General features: G+C 44.5%; 1 protein-coding gene across 11 annotated transcripts in view; it reads left to right on the top strand.

The window, feature by feature from the left end:
- LOC121559980 (ELKS/Rab6-interacting/CAST family member 1-like) overlaps positions 1-15000 on the top strand; it is a 507203-nt gene that overhangs the window by 398896 nt on the left and 93307 nt on the right. For 3 of the 11 annotated variants that reach the window (XM_045213527.1, XM_045213526.1, XM_045213528.1), the window contains one exon: positions 3877-4323. The exons of 7 other annotated variants lie outside the window; for them this stretch is intronic. In XM_045213527.1, coding sequence (XP_045069462.1) covers positions 3877-3903 — 27 coding nt within the window. In that variant the 3' untranslated portion in view covers positions 3904-4323. Of the gene's footprint in view, positions 1-3876; positions 4324-15000 lie in introns of those variants that run through there. One more of the 11 variants, XM_045213529.1, reaches the window with a different exon arrangement.

Genomic DNA, 15000 nt, shown 5'->3' with positions numbered 1-15000 from the left:
TCCAGTGTGTTACTGTAAGTCATTATAGTCCAGTGTGTTACTGTAAGTCATTATAGTCCAGTGTGTTACTGTAAGTCATTATAGTCCACAGAACATGAACCAGCCTCCCCATACTGAGTCCTCTTCTAGTCCTCTCATCTGATCTCCCCATACTGAGTCCTCTACTAGTCCTCTCATCTGATCTCCCCATACTGAGTCCTCTACTAGTCCTCTCATCGGATCTCCCCATACTGAGTCCTCTACTAGTCCTCTCATCTGATCTCCCCATACTGAGTCCTCTACTAGTCCTCTCATCTGATCTCCCCATACTGAGTCCTCTACTAGTCCTCTCATCTGATCTCGCTTTTGTCTTCCACTTCTCCTCTGTTTTATGTCCTCTTTTACACTTTTCTCTCTTTCCCTCCCTCCCCCCTCTCTCTCTCTCTCTCTCTCTCTCTCTCAGTCTGTAATGTTTAATGTATCCATAAAGGCTCTGTCCTGGTTTACAAGGCAAAGTCATTACAGCCAAGCATAAACAACAGGAAATTACATCTTTCACATTCAATAAACCGCAGCACCCTCAGCCGTAAGCACTCCTATTATTTCATATTAGGCACCAAAACGCACTTGGGCGCGCAAAGGCCCTGACACACAGGCAGCCCATAGCAGAGACACACACACACAGTACACATGAGCAGACTGTACACACACACACACACACACACACACACACACACACACACACACACACACACACACACACACACACCACATTAGGCCCCAATCCCAATCCAGTTCTCTCTGGAACAGTATCCAGTCTCCATGCTTAGTGTACAGTGTTCCAGGATTTGATTGGCTTTGTCCGTCCTTTGTTTTCCTAATGCTGAATACTGTATAGCCTGAAGCCTTCATTATGGACCTATAGCCTGCCAATGAGCCTTACAGCACAGTGTAATGGTACTGTACGATACTGTACTGTACTGCATAACAGACAGGCCAGGGAGAGAGGGAGGGAGAAGGAGGGAGAGAGAGACTGATCTCCCCAGCAGTCAGTCTAAATAATGAGTAGGAGAGACAGATCTCTCCAGCAGTCAGTCTAAATAAGGAGAAGGAGAGACAGATCTCCCCAGCAGTCAGTCTAAATAAGGAGAAGGAGAGACAGATCTCCCCAGCAGTCAGTCTAAATAAGGAGAAGGAGAGACAGATCTCCCCAGCAGTCAGTCTAAATAAGGAGAAGGAGAGACAGATCTCCCCAGCAGTCAGTCTAAATAAGGAGAAGGAGAGACAGATCTCCCCAGCAGTCAGTCTAAATAAGGAGAAGGAGAGACAGATCTCCCCAGCAGCCAGTCTAAATAAGGAGAAGGAGAGACAGATCTCTCCAGCAGTCAGTCTAAATAAGGAGAAGGAGAGACAGATCTCCCCAGCAGTCAGTCTAAATAAGCCAGTCCTGTTTAATTGCTCCCATTCCCCCTGTAGATCATTTTAACATGGCGTCTTGACTTCTTCACCAGTACGCCAAACATACAGTACAGTATGTATGAGTAATCATGTCCACCAATGAGTCCCTTCCATACCCACAGGCCTCTGGCCCCAGAGGCCCACAGAACAGAGAGTTATTCAGGCTGACACCTCAGGCCAAGGGCCCTCACTCTAAAGGCTCCAGAACCGGAAGGTCCCGGAACAAGACGACATGGAGCAGGGAGAGAGTTAGAGTTGATAAAGGAGGGATGAGGAGGAGTGAGACAGTGTGACAGAATGTGTGTGAGACAGTGTATGGGAGCTGCTTTCTGTCACAAAGTAAACCTGGAAAGTATAGTCAGTGAGAAAGAATGTCTGTTCGGTGAATATTCATTCACACACACAAACACACACACACACATATTCCGTTCAACACAGAAACCCCCGTCCCATTCGCTCATCTTTAGTTGCCAAGAAAACACTTAGTGTCGCCACGTCTCTCTCTGATCTGGGGACAATCCCCTGTCATTATTCACAGATGGACACTCCAACCAAAACAGGAACAATGGCAAGCATTACATCTGTCCACTATGTCATCCTTCCAATCTTCCATTCCCCTTCACTCATTCCGTTAGCATGGGGAGACCTAACCACACGATACTGCACAGACAGACCGAGAGAGTGTGTTCTTCCTCTTGGAGTCTCTCTAATCAGGATTTAGTTTCCATCTAACATCCTTTATCCACCTCTCTGATAAAGTCTAAATAAAGTTAGAGCCATCTTTAGTCTTTCTCTGTTTGCTTTCTCTCTCTTTTACTTTTTCTCTCACTTTCTCCTTCTCTCTCTCCCTAATTTCTTCCTCTGTCGTGTTTCTAGCTAACTGCTACTGTAGCTGTTGTTGTCGTGTTTCTAGCTAACTGCTACTGGAGCTGTTGTTGTCGTGTTTCTAGCTAACTGCTACTGTAGCTGTTGTTGTCGTGTTTCTAGCTAGCTGCTACTGTAGCTGTTGTTGTCGTGTTTCTAGCTAACTGCTACTGGAGCTGTTGTTGTCGTGTTTTTAGCTAACTGCTACTATAGCTGTTGTTGTCGTGTTTCTAGCTAGCTGATACTGTAGCTGTTGTTGTCGTGTTTCTAGCTAACTGCTACTGTAGCTGTTGTTGTCGTGTTTCTAGCTAACTGCTACTGTAGCTGTTGTTGTCGTGTTTCTAGCTAGCTGCTACTGTAGCTGTTGTTGTTGTTGTGTTTTTAGCTAACTGCTACTGTAGCTGTTGTTGTTGTGTTTCTAGCTAACTGCTACTGTAGCTGTTGTTGTTGTGTTTCTAGCTAACTGCTACTGTAGCTGTTGTTGTTGTGTTTCTAGCTAACTGCTACTGTAGCTGTTGTTGTTGTGTTTCTAGCTAACTGCTACTGGAGCTGTTGTTGTTGTGTTTCTAGCTAACTTCTACTGTAGCTGTTGTTGTTGTGTTTCTAGCTAGCTGCTACTGTAGCTGTTGTTGTCGTGTTTCTAGCTAGCTGCTACTGTAGCTGTTGTTGTCGTGTTTCTAGCTAACTGCTACTGTAGCTGTTGTTGTCGTGTTTCTAGCTAGCTGCTACTGTAGCTGTTGTTGTCGTGTTTCTAGCTAACTGCTACTGTAGCTGTTGTTGTCGTGTTTCTAGCTAACTGCTACTGTAGCTGTTGTTGTTGTGTTTCTAGCTAACTGCTACTGTAGCTGTTGTTGTTGTGTTTCTAGCTAACTGCTACTGTAGCTGTTGTTGTTGTGTTTCTAGCTAACTGCTACTGTAGCTGTTGTTGTTGTGTTTCTAGCTAACTGCTACTGTAGCTGTTGTTGTCGTGTTTCTAGCTAACTGCTACTGTAGCTGTTGTTGTCGTGTTTATTTTGAATTCTAAATGGCTGGATTACTTTAGCCTCATGTAACAGTTTCCACAGCAATGGGAAAAGGTCTGGTCCTGGCTAGTCCTGGCCCAGTACTGTACATTAGCAGGAAAAGGTCTGGTCCTGGCTAGTCCTGGCCCAGTACTGTACATTAGCAGGAAAAGGGCTGGTTCTGGCTGGTCATGCTACAGTACTGCACAGTAGCAGGAAAAGGTCCTGGCTGGTCTTGCTACAGTACTGTACAGAAGATCACTTCATGGAGCTAATGCACTGGTTGCGGTGCATGAAAATTCTCAGCAACAAAAGAGTGATCAAATTAGGATCCTACATCTGTAGATATTCCTGCTTTGCACTTGGGTCCTACTGTCTTCATTGATAAAAGTATCTGCTTGTAGAACGGTGCTTGTATGTTTTTTGACTGATATGCAATGTTTTAATGCTTTTTGTTTCCTCACGGTAAGTAATGATATTACCAAAGGAATCTCTACCTAACCTTTTTCCTCCATTTCTTATCTAACCAATAATCTTCCTTATTCCATGCTGCGTTGGACTAACTAACCAATAGGATGATGAGGAGGGCATCTGGGCATAGCCAATCCCTGCCCTCTCTCTCTCTCTCTCCACCATTTTGTACAGAAGGGTGAGCGATCGTCTTTTTACTGGAGAATGCTGCCTTCTTCATAATCGTAATTTCTTCCTCTTTCACATCATTTCTTCCTCTTTTTGTATTTCTTTCTTCCTCTTGTGTTGTGCTCCGTGATGTTTGATCTCCTGTTGCTTGTCACCTCGTTCTCTAACCTTGTTCTTTCATTTAATCCATCCTTTTTCTTCAAAACATTTCTGGTCCACTTTAGACCTTTCAGTGACCGTTTGTTTCATCATTGATCTCCCATCTTTATGTTATCTGATATTTGGTGGTCTAGGTGTTTGTGCTACTTTGTTGAATATGCTTTGTGTTTGGACCTGAAATCAGCATTTTTAAAAACACTCAATTGGATTAAAGTGATCATAATGGACCTGTTCAGAGAGAGAGAGTTACAGACAGTATGCAGGTACACACACACACACACACACACACACACACACACACACACACACACACACACACACACACACACACACACATATGTATACATCTAAGTTCTGTATCTGCTTAGATATCGTAGTGCGTCATGGAAACATACCACACACACCATGTACACTACTCGAAGCTTGGCTCTGATTAGCTAGCCATATTCAAATAAATTACTGTCATCTGAAATATAATATTCAGTCCGATCCCTCTCGGCTTTCAAGAGCACTTACTGTTTGGCTCTCAAGAGAGAGAGAGAGAGAGAGAGAGAGAGAGAGAGAGAGAGAGAGAGAGAGAGAGAGAGAGAGAGAGAGAGAGAGAGAGAGAGAGAGAGAGAGAGAGAGAGAGAGAGAGAGAGAGAGAGAAGAGAGAGAGAGAGAGAGAGAGAGAGAGAGAGAGAGAGAGAGAGAGAGAGAGAGAGAGAGAGAGAGAGAGAGAGAGAGAGAGAGAGAGAGAGAGAGAGAGAGAGAGAGAGAGAGAGAGAGAGAGAGAGAGAGAGAGAGAGAGAGAGAGAGAGAGAGAGAGAGAGAGAGAGAGAGAGAGAGAGAGAGAGAGAGAGAGAGAGAGAGAGAGAGAGAGAGAGAGAGAGAGAGAGAGAGAGAGAGAGAGAGAGAGAGAGAGAGAGAGAGAGAGAGAGAGAGAGAGAGAGAGAGAGAGAGAGAGAGAGAGAGAGAGAGAGAGAGAGAGAGAGAGAGAGAGAGAGAGAGAGAGACAGAGAGACAGAGAGAGAGGGAGGACCTGGCCACTCTTTTTTCCTTCCTCTCTCCTTCCAACAACAGCGTTCTCATGTTCTCTCTTCCGCTGACAATTTTGATGGATGGCCTTGTGGATGCAGATTGAAAGTACAGCTCTACTGTACGTGCTCCTCCATATGAGCAGCACATGTTTCCTTTATATGCCGTTAGCCTGGTGCGTTAGCGTGTTGCTACAACTGGCGCTGGTTCTCTATGGGCTTTCCCACAACAGAGGCTAACATGTTAGCAGGACGCTAACATTCTAGCACAGGTTCCCCTTGGGCTTTCCTACAACAAATGCTAACATGCTAGCAGGGCACTAACACGGCTACAGGCCCTGACACTGTTGCTCTAGTGGTAATTAATTAGCCTTTAGCGCTCCCCTGCTGATACTAGCGGCAGAAATCCTGCATGCTGGAATGTACATACACCGCCTGAGCAGTTGGGTATAGGAGACACACACATGCGTGTGCAATTCACCATAGAGCATTGCTTTAGAACAGTGAGGTATTGTAATCCTTCTACCCCCCCCCCCAAAAAAAAAAAAAAAAAAAAAGATTTAAACAAAACAAAAAGATTTAAAAAAGAAAAACGAACAAAAAATTGTATAATTCTAAAGTGGTTATCCCACTGGCTATAGGGTGAATGCACCAATTTGAAGTCGCTCTGGATAAGAGCGTCTGCTAAATGACGTAAATGTGCCCTTGAGCAAGGCACTTAACCCTAATTGCTCCTGTAAGTCGCTCTGGATAAGAGCGTCTGCTAAATGACTAAAATGTAAATGTAAAATGTATTGTGCAGGTCCTGAACTGTACACAGTGACAGGAATCAATTAGCCAGAAATGTGGCTCCTTTCTCCCACTAGCTCTCATTACCTTCTGACCCACAGGCTGGGCTCCTCAATAACACTGACCCAAAGGCCCGAGCTCCTCAATAACACTGACCCACAGGCCGGGCTCCTCAATAATACTGACCCACAGGCCGGGCTGCTCAATAACACTGACCCACAGGCCGGGCTCCTCAATAATACTGACCCACAGGCCGGGCTGCTCAATAACACTGACCCACAGGCCGGGCTCCTCAATAACACTGACCCACAGGCCGGGCTCCTCAATAATACTGACCCACAGGCCGGGCTGCTCAATAACACTGACCCACAAGCTGGGCTCCTCAATAATACTGACCCACAGGCTGGGCTCCTCAATAATACTGACCCACAGGCCGGGCTCCTCAATAATACTGACCCACAGGCCGGGCTGCTCAATAACACTGACCCACAAGCTGGGCTCCTCAATAAGACTGACCCACAAGCTGGACTCCTCAATAACACTGACCCACAGGCTGGCGCCTCAATAACACTGACCCACAGGCTGGGCTCCTCAATAACACTGACCCACAAGCTGGCGCCTCAATAACACTGACCCACAGGCTGGGCTCCTCAATAACACTGACCCACAAGCTGGCGCCTCAATAACACTGACCCACAAGCTGGACTCCTCAATAAGACTGACCCACAAGCTGGACTCCTCAATAACACTGACCCACAAGCTGGACTCCTCAATAACACTGACCCACAAGCTGGACTCCTCAATAACACTGACCCACAAGCTGGACTCCTCAATAACACTGACCCACAAGCTGGACTCCTCAATAACACTGACCCACAAGCTGGGCTCCTCAATAACACTGACCCACAGGCTGGGCTCCTCAATAACACTGACCCACAAGCTGGCGCCTCAATAACACTGACCCACAAGCTGGACTCCTCAATAACACTGTCAAACATACAGTATATCTGAATCTATATACTGCATAATCTGTAGTATGCTATCTACTTGAAATAGTATAACTATGCAGAAAGTCTACAGTTTCTGAATATGTGTTGTACATTTGAAAAGGTACAGGTGTACAGTAAGTCTGCAGTATTTTAAACTTTGTCACTCAAATGAAGGAGTACTTCCTGTCCATTTTGGTGTTTACAGTCCCTTCTAGTTTAGTTGTACACAGTACCGTTACAGTACCACCCTGCTAGTCTGTGAAGTTTAATAAAAACAGTTCACTATGAATCAAGTTTAACAGTCTAAACACAGGCGTGACATTTAGCCTTCTGAGCTATCAGTAGACCTTTTAACATCCCCCACACAAACACACACACTCACACACACACACACACACACACACACACACACACACACACACACACACACACACACACACACCACCACTACCCTGATTTAAACCAAAGTAAGGAGCCTAAAGCTCTACTCTCTGCACTTTGAGCCTTGTTTTATTGGACAGATGAGCCACTACCTATGTATGTAGCAGGCCCATGTACTAACATGACTCAATAAAACAAGTCTGGGTGGGTGGTCGAACCTCTCTCTCTCTATATACTATCTCATGTACGTAGCAGGCCCATGTACTAACATAGCTCTGAGCCCTGGTTCAATAAAACAAGTCTGGGTGGGTGGTCCAACCTCTCTCTCTCTATGTACTATCTTGTGCGTAGCAGGCCCATGTACTAACATGACTCAATAAAACTAGTGTGGGTGGGTGGTCGAACCTCTCTCTCGATATATACAGTATCTCATGTCTCTATATACTATCTCATGTATGTAGCAGGCCCTAGGGCTGTTGCGGTGACCGTATTACCGCCACACCGGCAGTCATGAGTCATGACCGCAGTAAAATTCCACGTGACCGCTGAGTCACGGTAATCACCTCTTATGCACTCAGGACATGCGTTGGTAGTAGCCAACTCGCTAACGACCCGGCTAATGGCCTGGTACTCAGGGCTCTATTGTCCCACTAACCACTCTGACATCAATGCAAATGCCATCGAAAATCACATCGAACACTTATCATCAAACACAGTACCGTGTTTTTAAAACTCACCTCACTGTGATTGACCAATTTGGAGAAAGAAGTTCAACAACAGGTTGAAACTGAGTGGAAAACATGGTCGCTGTGGATGTTGTTTCAAAGTCTAACAACGAAATGGACGATGGTGATGATTCATTCAAAACACCATTAGGCATATTAGAGCTTATGCATATGCATAGTGCTTTCGGAAAGTATTCAGACCCCTTCCATTTTTCCACATGTTGCTACGTTACAGCCTTATTCTAAAATTGATTAAATACATTTTTTCCTGATCAATCTACACACAATACCCCATAATGACAAAGCGAAAACAGTTTTTTTTATAAATGTTTGCTAATTTATTACAAATAAAAAACAGGAATACCTTATTTACATAAGTATTCAGAGCCGTTGCTATGAGACTCGAAATTGAGCTCAGGTGCATCCTGTTTCCATTGATCATTCTTGAGATGTTTCTACAACTTGATTGGAGTCCACCTTTGTTAAATTCAATTGATTGCATGTCAGAGCAAAAACCAAGCCATGATGTCGAAGGAATTGTCCTTAGAGCTCCGAGAAAGGATTGTGTCGAGGCACAGATCTGGGGATGGGTACCAAAAAATGTCTGCAGCATTGAAGGTCCCCAAGAACACAGTCGCCTCCATCATTCTTAAATGGAAGTAGTTTGGAACCACCAAGACTCTTCCTAGAGCTGGCCCCCCGGCCAAACTGAGCAATCGGGGAGAAAGTCCTTGGTCAGGGCGGTGACCAAGAACCCGATGGTCACTCTGACAGAGCTCCAGAGTTCCTCTGTGCAGATGGGAGAACCTTCCATAAGGACAACCATCTCTGCAGCACTCCAGCAATCAGGCCTTTATGGTAGAGTGGCCAGACGGAAGCCACTCCTCAGTAAAAGGCACATGACAGCCCGCTTGGAGTTTGCCAAAAGGCACCTAAAGGACTCTCAGACCATGAGAAACACGATTCTCTGGTCTGATTAAACCAATATAGAACTCTTTGGCCTGAATGCCATGTGTCACGTCTGGAGGAAACCTGCCACCATCCCTACGGTGAAGCATTGTGGTGGCAGAATCATGCTGTGGGGATGTTTTTTAGTGGCAGGGACTGTGAGACTAGTCAGGATCGAGGCAAAGATGAACGGAGCAAAGTACAGAGAGATCATTGATGAAAACTTGCTCCAGAGCGCTCAGGACCTCAGACTGGGGCGAAGGTTCACCTTCCAACAGGACAACGACCCTAAGTACACAGCCAAGACAACGCAGGAGTGGCTTCGGGACAAGTCTCTGAATGTCCTTGAGTGGCCCAGCCAGAGCCCCGACTTGAACCCAATCGAACATCTCTGGAGAGACCTAAAAATAGCTGTGCGGCGACGTTCCCCATCCAACCTGACAGAGCTTGAGAGGATCTGCAGAGAAGAATGGGAGAAACTCCCCACATACAGGTGTGCCAAGCTTCTAGCGTCATACCCAATAAGACTCGAGGCTGTAATCGCTGCCAATGGTGCTTCAACAAAGTACTGAGTAAAGGGTACTTATGTAAATATAATATTTCCGTTTTTTATTTTTTATAAATTTGCAAACAATTCTAAAAACTTTTTTTGCTTTGTCATTATGGGGTATTGTGTGTAGATTGATGAGATTTTTTAAATATTTTAAATAAATTTTAGAATAAGGCTGTAACGTAAACAAAATGTGGAAAAATTCAAGGGGTGTGAATACTTTCCGAATGCACTGTATGAGCCCAAGCCCGAAATAAAGAACTAAATTAAAATTATTACTCATGGCAACAACAAAAACACAACAATTAAACAAATTCTTAAATCAGTTTTCTAGCATTTTTTATATTTTCATAATTAATAGGCTGACTCATTACCTTTAGCTACATAATATCTCACCACCGTGCATTTCCATCTCCTCCCCTCTCTCCTTCATTCCTTTCTCGAGCGCGCAGAGAGAGGGGCTGTCAACAGTCTAATGAAATATGTTTCCTTGTGAAAACATGTTGCTATCGATGTTTCCGAACATACAGTGAGGGAAAAAAAGTATTTGATCCCCTGCTGATTTTGTACGTTTGCCCACTGACAAAGACATGATCAGTCTATAATTTTAATGGTAGGTTTATTTGAACAGTGAGAGACAGAATAACAACAAAAAAAATACAGAAAAACGCATGTAAAAAATGTTATAAATTGATTTGCATTTTAATGAGGGAAATAAGTATTTGACCCCTCTGCAAAACATGACTTAGTACTTGGTGGCAAAACCCTTGTTGGCAATCACAGAGGTCAGACGTTTCTTGTAGTTGGCCACCAGGTTTGCACACATCTCAGGAGGGATTTTGTCCCACTCCTCTTTGCAGATCTTCTCCAAGTCATTAAGGTTTCGAGGCTGACGTTTGGCAACTCGAACCTTCAGCTCCCTCCACAGATTTTCTATGGGATTAAGGTCTGGAGACTGGCTAGGCCACTCCAGGACCTTAATGTGCTTCTTCTTGAGCCACTCCTTTGTTGCCTTGGCCGTGTGTTTTGGGTCATTGTCATGCTGGAATACCCATCCACGACCCATTTTCAATGCCCTGGCTGAGGGAAGGAGGTTCTCACCCAAGATTTGACGGTACATGGCCCCGTCCATCGTCCCTTTGATGTGGTGAAGTTGTCCTGTCCCCTTAGCAGAAAAACACCCCCTTAGCATAATGTTTCCACCTCCATGTTTGACAGTGGGGATGGTGTTCTTGGGGTCATAGGCAGCATTCCTCCTCCTCCAAACACAGCGAGTTGAGTTGATGCCAAAGAGCTCGATTTTGGTCTCATCTGACCACAACACTTTCACCCAGTTCTCCTCTGAATCATTCAGATGTTCATTGGCAAACTTCAGACGGGCCTGTATATGTGCTTTCTTGAGCAGGGGGACCTTGCAGGCGCTGCAGGATTTCAGTCCTTCACGGCGTAGTGTGTTACCAATTGTTTTCTTGGTGACTATGGTCCCAGCTGCCTTGAGATCATTGACAAGATCCTCCCGTGTAGTTCTGGGCTGATTCCTCACCGTTCTCATGATCATTGCAACTCCACGAGGTGAGATCTTGCATGGAGCCCCAGGCCGAGGGAGATTGACAGTTATTTTGTGTTTCTTCCATTTGCGAATAATCGCACCAACTGTTGTCACCTTCTCACCAAGCTGCTTGGCGATGGTCTTGTAGCCCATTCCAGCCTTGTTTAGGTCTACAATCTTGTCCCTGACATCCTTGGAGAGCTCTTTGGTCTTGGCCATGGTGGAGAGTTTGGAATCTGATTGATTGATTGCTTCTGTGGACAGGTGTCTTTTATACAGGTAACAAGCTGAGATTAGGAGCACTCCCTTTAAGAGTGTGCTCCTAATCTCAGCTCGTTACCTGTATAAAAGACACCTGGGAGCCAGAAATCTTTCTGATTGAGAGGGGGTCAAATACTTATTTCCCTCATTAAAATGCAAATCAATTTATAACATTTTTTACATGGATTTTTCAGGATTTTGTTGTTGTTATTCTGTCTCTCACTGTTCAAATAAACCTACCATTAAAATTATAGACTGATCATTTCTTTGTCAGTGGGCAAACGTACCAAATCAGCAGGGGATCAAATACTTTTTTCCCTCACTGTATTTCACTTGGTTTCCCAAATTAAGCACTGGGTAGCTGCAGGAACAGGGTTGGACAGCCCATGGCATTCAGAGTTTGGGCAGAATGTGGCTGGTGCTTGGAGTGAAATAACCGGAGTAGCCTACCTGGCATGATTGAAAAACTAACAGGCGGGAAAGCGGCCTCCATTCACTATTTGAGTGCATACGGATGACATTAATTTTTTTGCCCCTGCCCCTGTTCCTGCCCATTTGATAATGGGCCATTCTAAATGGAAACTAATTTGACATATTAGTAAAGATAAGATTCAATTGAGAATAGTCTGATGGGTGAAAATACTTTCTCAACTCATCAATAGCCTATAGTCACACCATGCTGCCCATATATGATTTGATTTCTAACACATTCTAAGGTTTGTATCATTCACAACTAAAGTTGTCAAATAACTCTAAATCTGGTGTGTAGGACCTGTTTCAAATGATCACTTTTACGCTCAACATAGCCACTTCATATGCGTACTCGCTCCAGAATGTGAAAAAATATCCTTTCTATTTTATTAAGCTAAGTTCTATTATATTCTTCTTACTATAATATCATATAATATAAAATAATGGCACGGGACTTATAAGCATGTATTGTCTGCTAAATGAACAAGCCTACAGCCTATGGCATGGAGCATAGCCAGATAACAAACTCATATTCTGTTCTTCTGAAATAAATGTTCTTCATATCATGATGTTTCTTTAGACATGCCTAAAATAAATTATGGATTTATTGTGAAGGTGTATATTAAATTGATGTATTATACTTTTTTATGTAGATGTTCCAAAGGGGTGGATCAGCGGTGGTATGCTTGGAGGCCTGGAGATGCTAAACGTGTTTATGTTAATTAATGGTAATTTACCGTGAGACTGGCAGGCTTTTACAAGACAATAACTGGCTGACAAAATGTCATGACCGCCACAGCCCTAGCAGGCCCATGTACTAACGTGACTCAATAAAACTAGTATGGGTGGGTGGTCGAATCTCTCTCTCTCTCTGCTAATCACTTTCTCCATCTCTTCTTCGTTAACTCCATCGTGTTATGCTATATGGTGTGCAGCCCAGCAGAAAACACATTGTTGCTTTAGATAATTGATGCACGTCTGTGTTTTGGTGGAGGTTCCTGTCTTCATTGTAACCCAATGTGTGACTTCATTGTTACCAGTATGTGTGTGGTCTCTGGTTTCTGAATGGAGAGCTCTAAAACTGTCACCTTGGAGACGGAGAAAACTTGTGAGACTGGTTATTAATGTCCCGTACTCTTACTTCAGTTAGATGTATTAGTTGACATTACATAATGCATTTGATAGAAGGAGACCGCTGAGGGGAAGAAGAGAGAGGTTCGCAGGTTTTAGGGAGACTTGTATTCCTCTTCCCTCTAATAGAGAGTTACACAGACACACACACACACACACACACACACACACACACACACACACACACACACACACACACACACACATGCTCTGTGGGTTTGGGCAGGGTGGATGGGGCTGGACACCACTTATGTACCATTATCTAGTAGGACTATAATGCGGTCAGGGGGAATAGTCAATACGCTGGCTTATTTACTAAGGGGTTGACGAGCAATTTATACCAGACCAGTGTTTCCTCTGGAGAGAGAGAGAGCTAGAGAGGGAGGGAGGGAGGGAGGGAGGGAGAGCAAAAGAGAGAGAGAGAGAGTGAGGGAGAGAGCGAGCGATAGAGAGTCCTCAAACACGCTCTTGTCCCTGTCTCCTGTCTCACCACCACTCTCCCTCTCTTTTAGGAGATAGCTTTAGAAGCCAGACCCATGATTTGATTTAAGAGGCCTACTTAGCTCATGGAGATTATACTCAAACAACAGAACACAGAGGCCTACTTAACTCATGGTGATTAAACCCAAACAACAGAACACAGAGGCCTACTTAACTCATGGTGATTAAACCCAAACAACAGAACACAGAGGCCTACTTAACTCATGGTGATTATACTCAAACAACAGAACACAGAGGCCTACTTAACTCATGGAGATTATACTCAAACAACAGAACACAGAGGCCTACTTAACTCATGGAGATTATACTCAAACAACAGAACACAGAGGCCTACTTAACTCATGGTGATTAAACCCAAACAACAGAACACAGAGGCCTACTTAACTCATGAAGAGGCCAAGTCATTTGACTTTGATGACAGTGGGTGGACATTAGGAACTGTGTGGACCAGTGGAGGCTGGTGCGAGGAGCTATAGGAGGACAGGCTCCTATAGCTGAATGGAACGGAGTCAAACATGTGGTTTCCATATGTTTGATGTGTTTGATACTGTTCCATGTATTTAATTCCGGCTATTACAATGAGCCCGTCGTCCTATAGCTCCTCCCACCAGCCTCCACTGGACTGAATTGTCTTAAGGAAATTGTCATTAATGGGGAAATGACTGGGTCATTGGCTTGATAGTTGCACACGCACGCATGCACACACATAGGCATGCACATACACACACACACACACACACACACACACACACCTCTTAGTACTGCAATCTTGGGTCAGTTGGTACAGTCATGTTGGAGCGATTGGTTCTTAGATTCTGATGAACTCTGTAGTCTAACCACCCACCAATTCACCCTCATTATTAAACCTTCTCTCCTTACCCTATCTCTATCTCTCTTTCCCCCTCTCTCTCCTTCCCCTCTCTCTATCTCTCTTTCCCCCTCTCTCTCTCCTTCCCCTCTCTCTATCTCTCTTTCCCCCTCTCTCTCCTTCCCCTCTCTCTATCTCTCTTTCCCCTCTCCTCCTTCCCCTCTCTCTCTATCTCTCTATCTCTCTTTCCCCCTCTCTCTCCATCTCTTTTTCCCCCTCTCTCTCCTTCCCCTCTCTCTATCTCTCTTTCCCCCTCTCTCTCCTTCCCCTCTCTCTATCTCTCTTCCCCCCCCTTTCTCTCCTTCCTCTCTTCATGAAAGAACATAGGCCCGGCAGCTGACATACAGTACTGTGTAATTTTTTGAATGAGAAACTGACTCAGCGGTTAGAAAAGGGAACATTTCCACAGCTCTGTTAGGCTCATTAATCCCTTGTTCTCTAGGATCACGGCTTTCTCTCCTTTCTTTCATTGGCAGAATGGATTGTTTGTTCCAACCAACCTCTTTTTCTTTTTGTGATTTTTCAGAGAGATTTTGTTGTGGTATTCTGACCCAAAATATCTCCTAATTAGATTACAATGGGAAACATGTGGTGGGTGGAAATTGCAGGGGGGCTTCGTTAAAGAGTTTGGACTCTGTGGTTTTCATGTGAAATTGGCCTGGGGGGAGCGGGAAAAAAACATTTCCGGAGGGAACCAATATCATTATTTGTCATTTATTTG

The sequence above is a fragment of the Coregonus clupeaformis genome, unplaced genomic scaffold (genome assembly GCF_020615455.1).
Source record: "Coregonus clupeaformis isolate EN_2021a unplaced genomic scaffold, ASM2061545v1 scaf0120, whole genome shotgun sequence".
In the NCBI taxonomy this organism is placed as follows: domain Eukaryota; kingdom Metazoa; phylum Chordata; class Actinopteri; order Salmoniformes; family Salmonidae; genus Coregonus; species Coregonus clupeaformis.
Note: the sequence above shows the minus strand (reverse complement) of the source record. Positions and strands in the feature narration are given on the sequence as shown.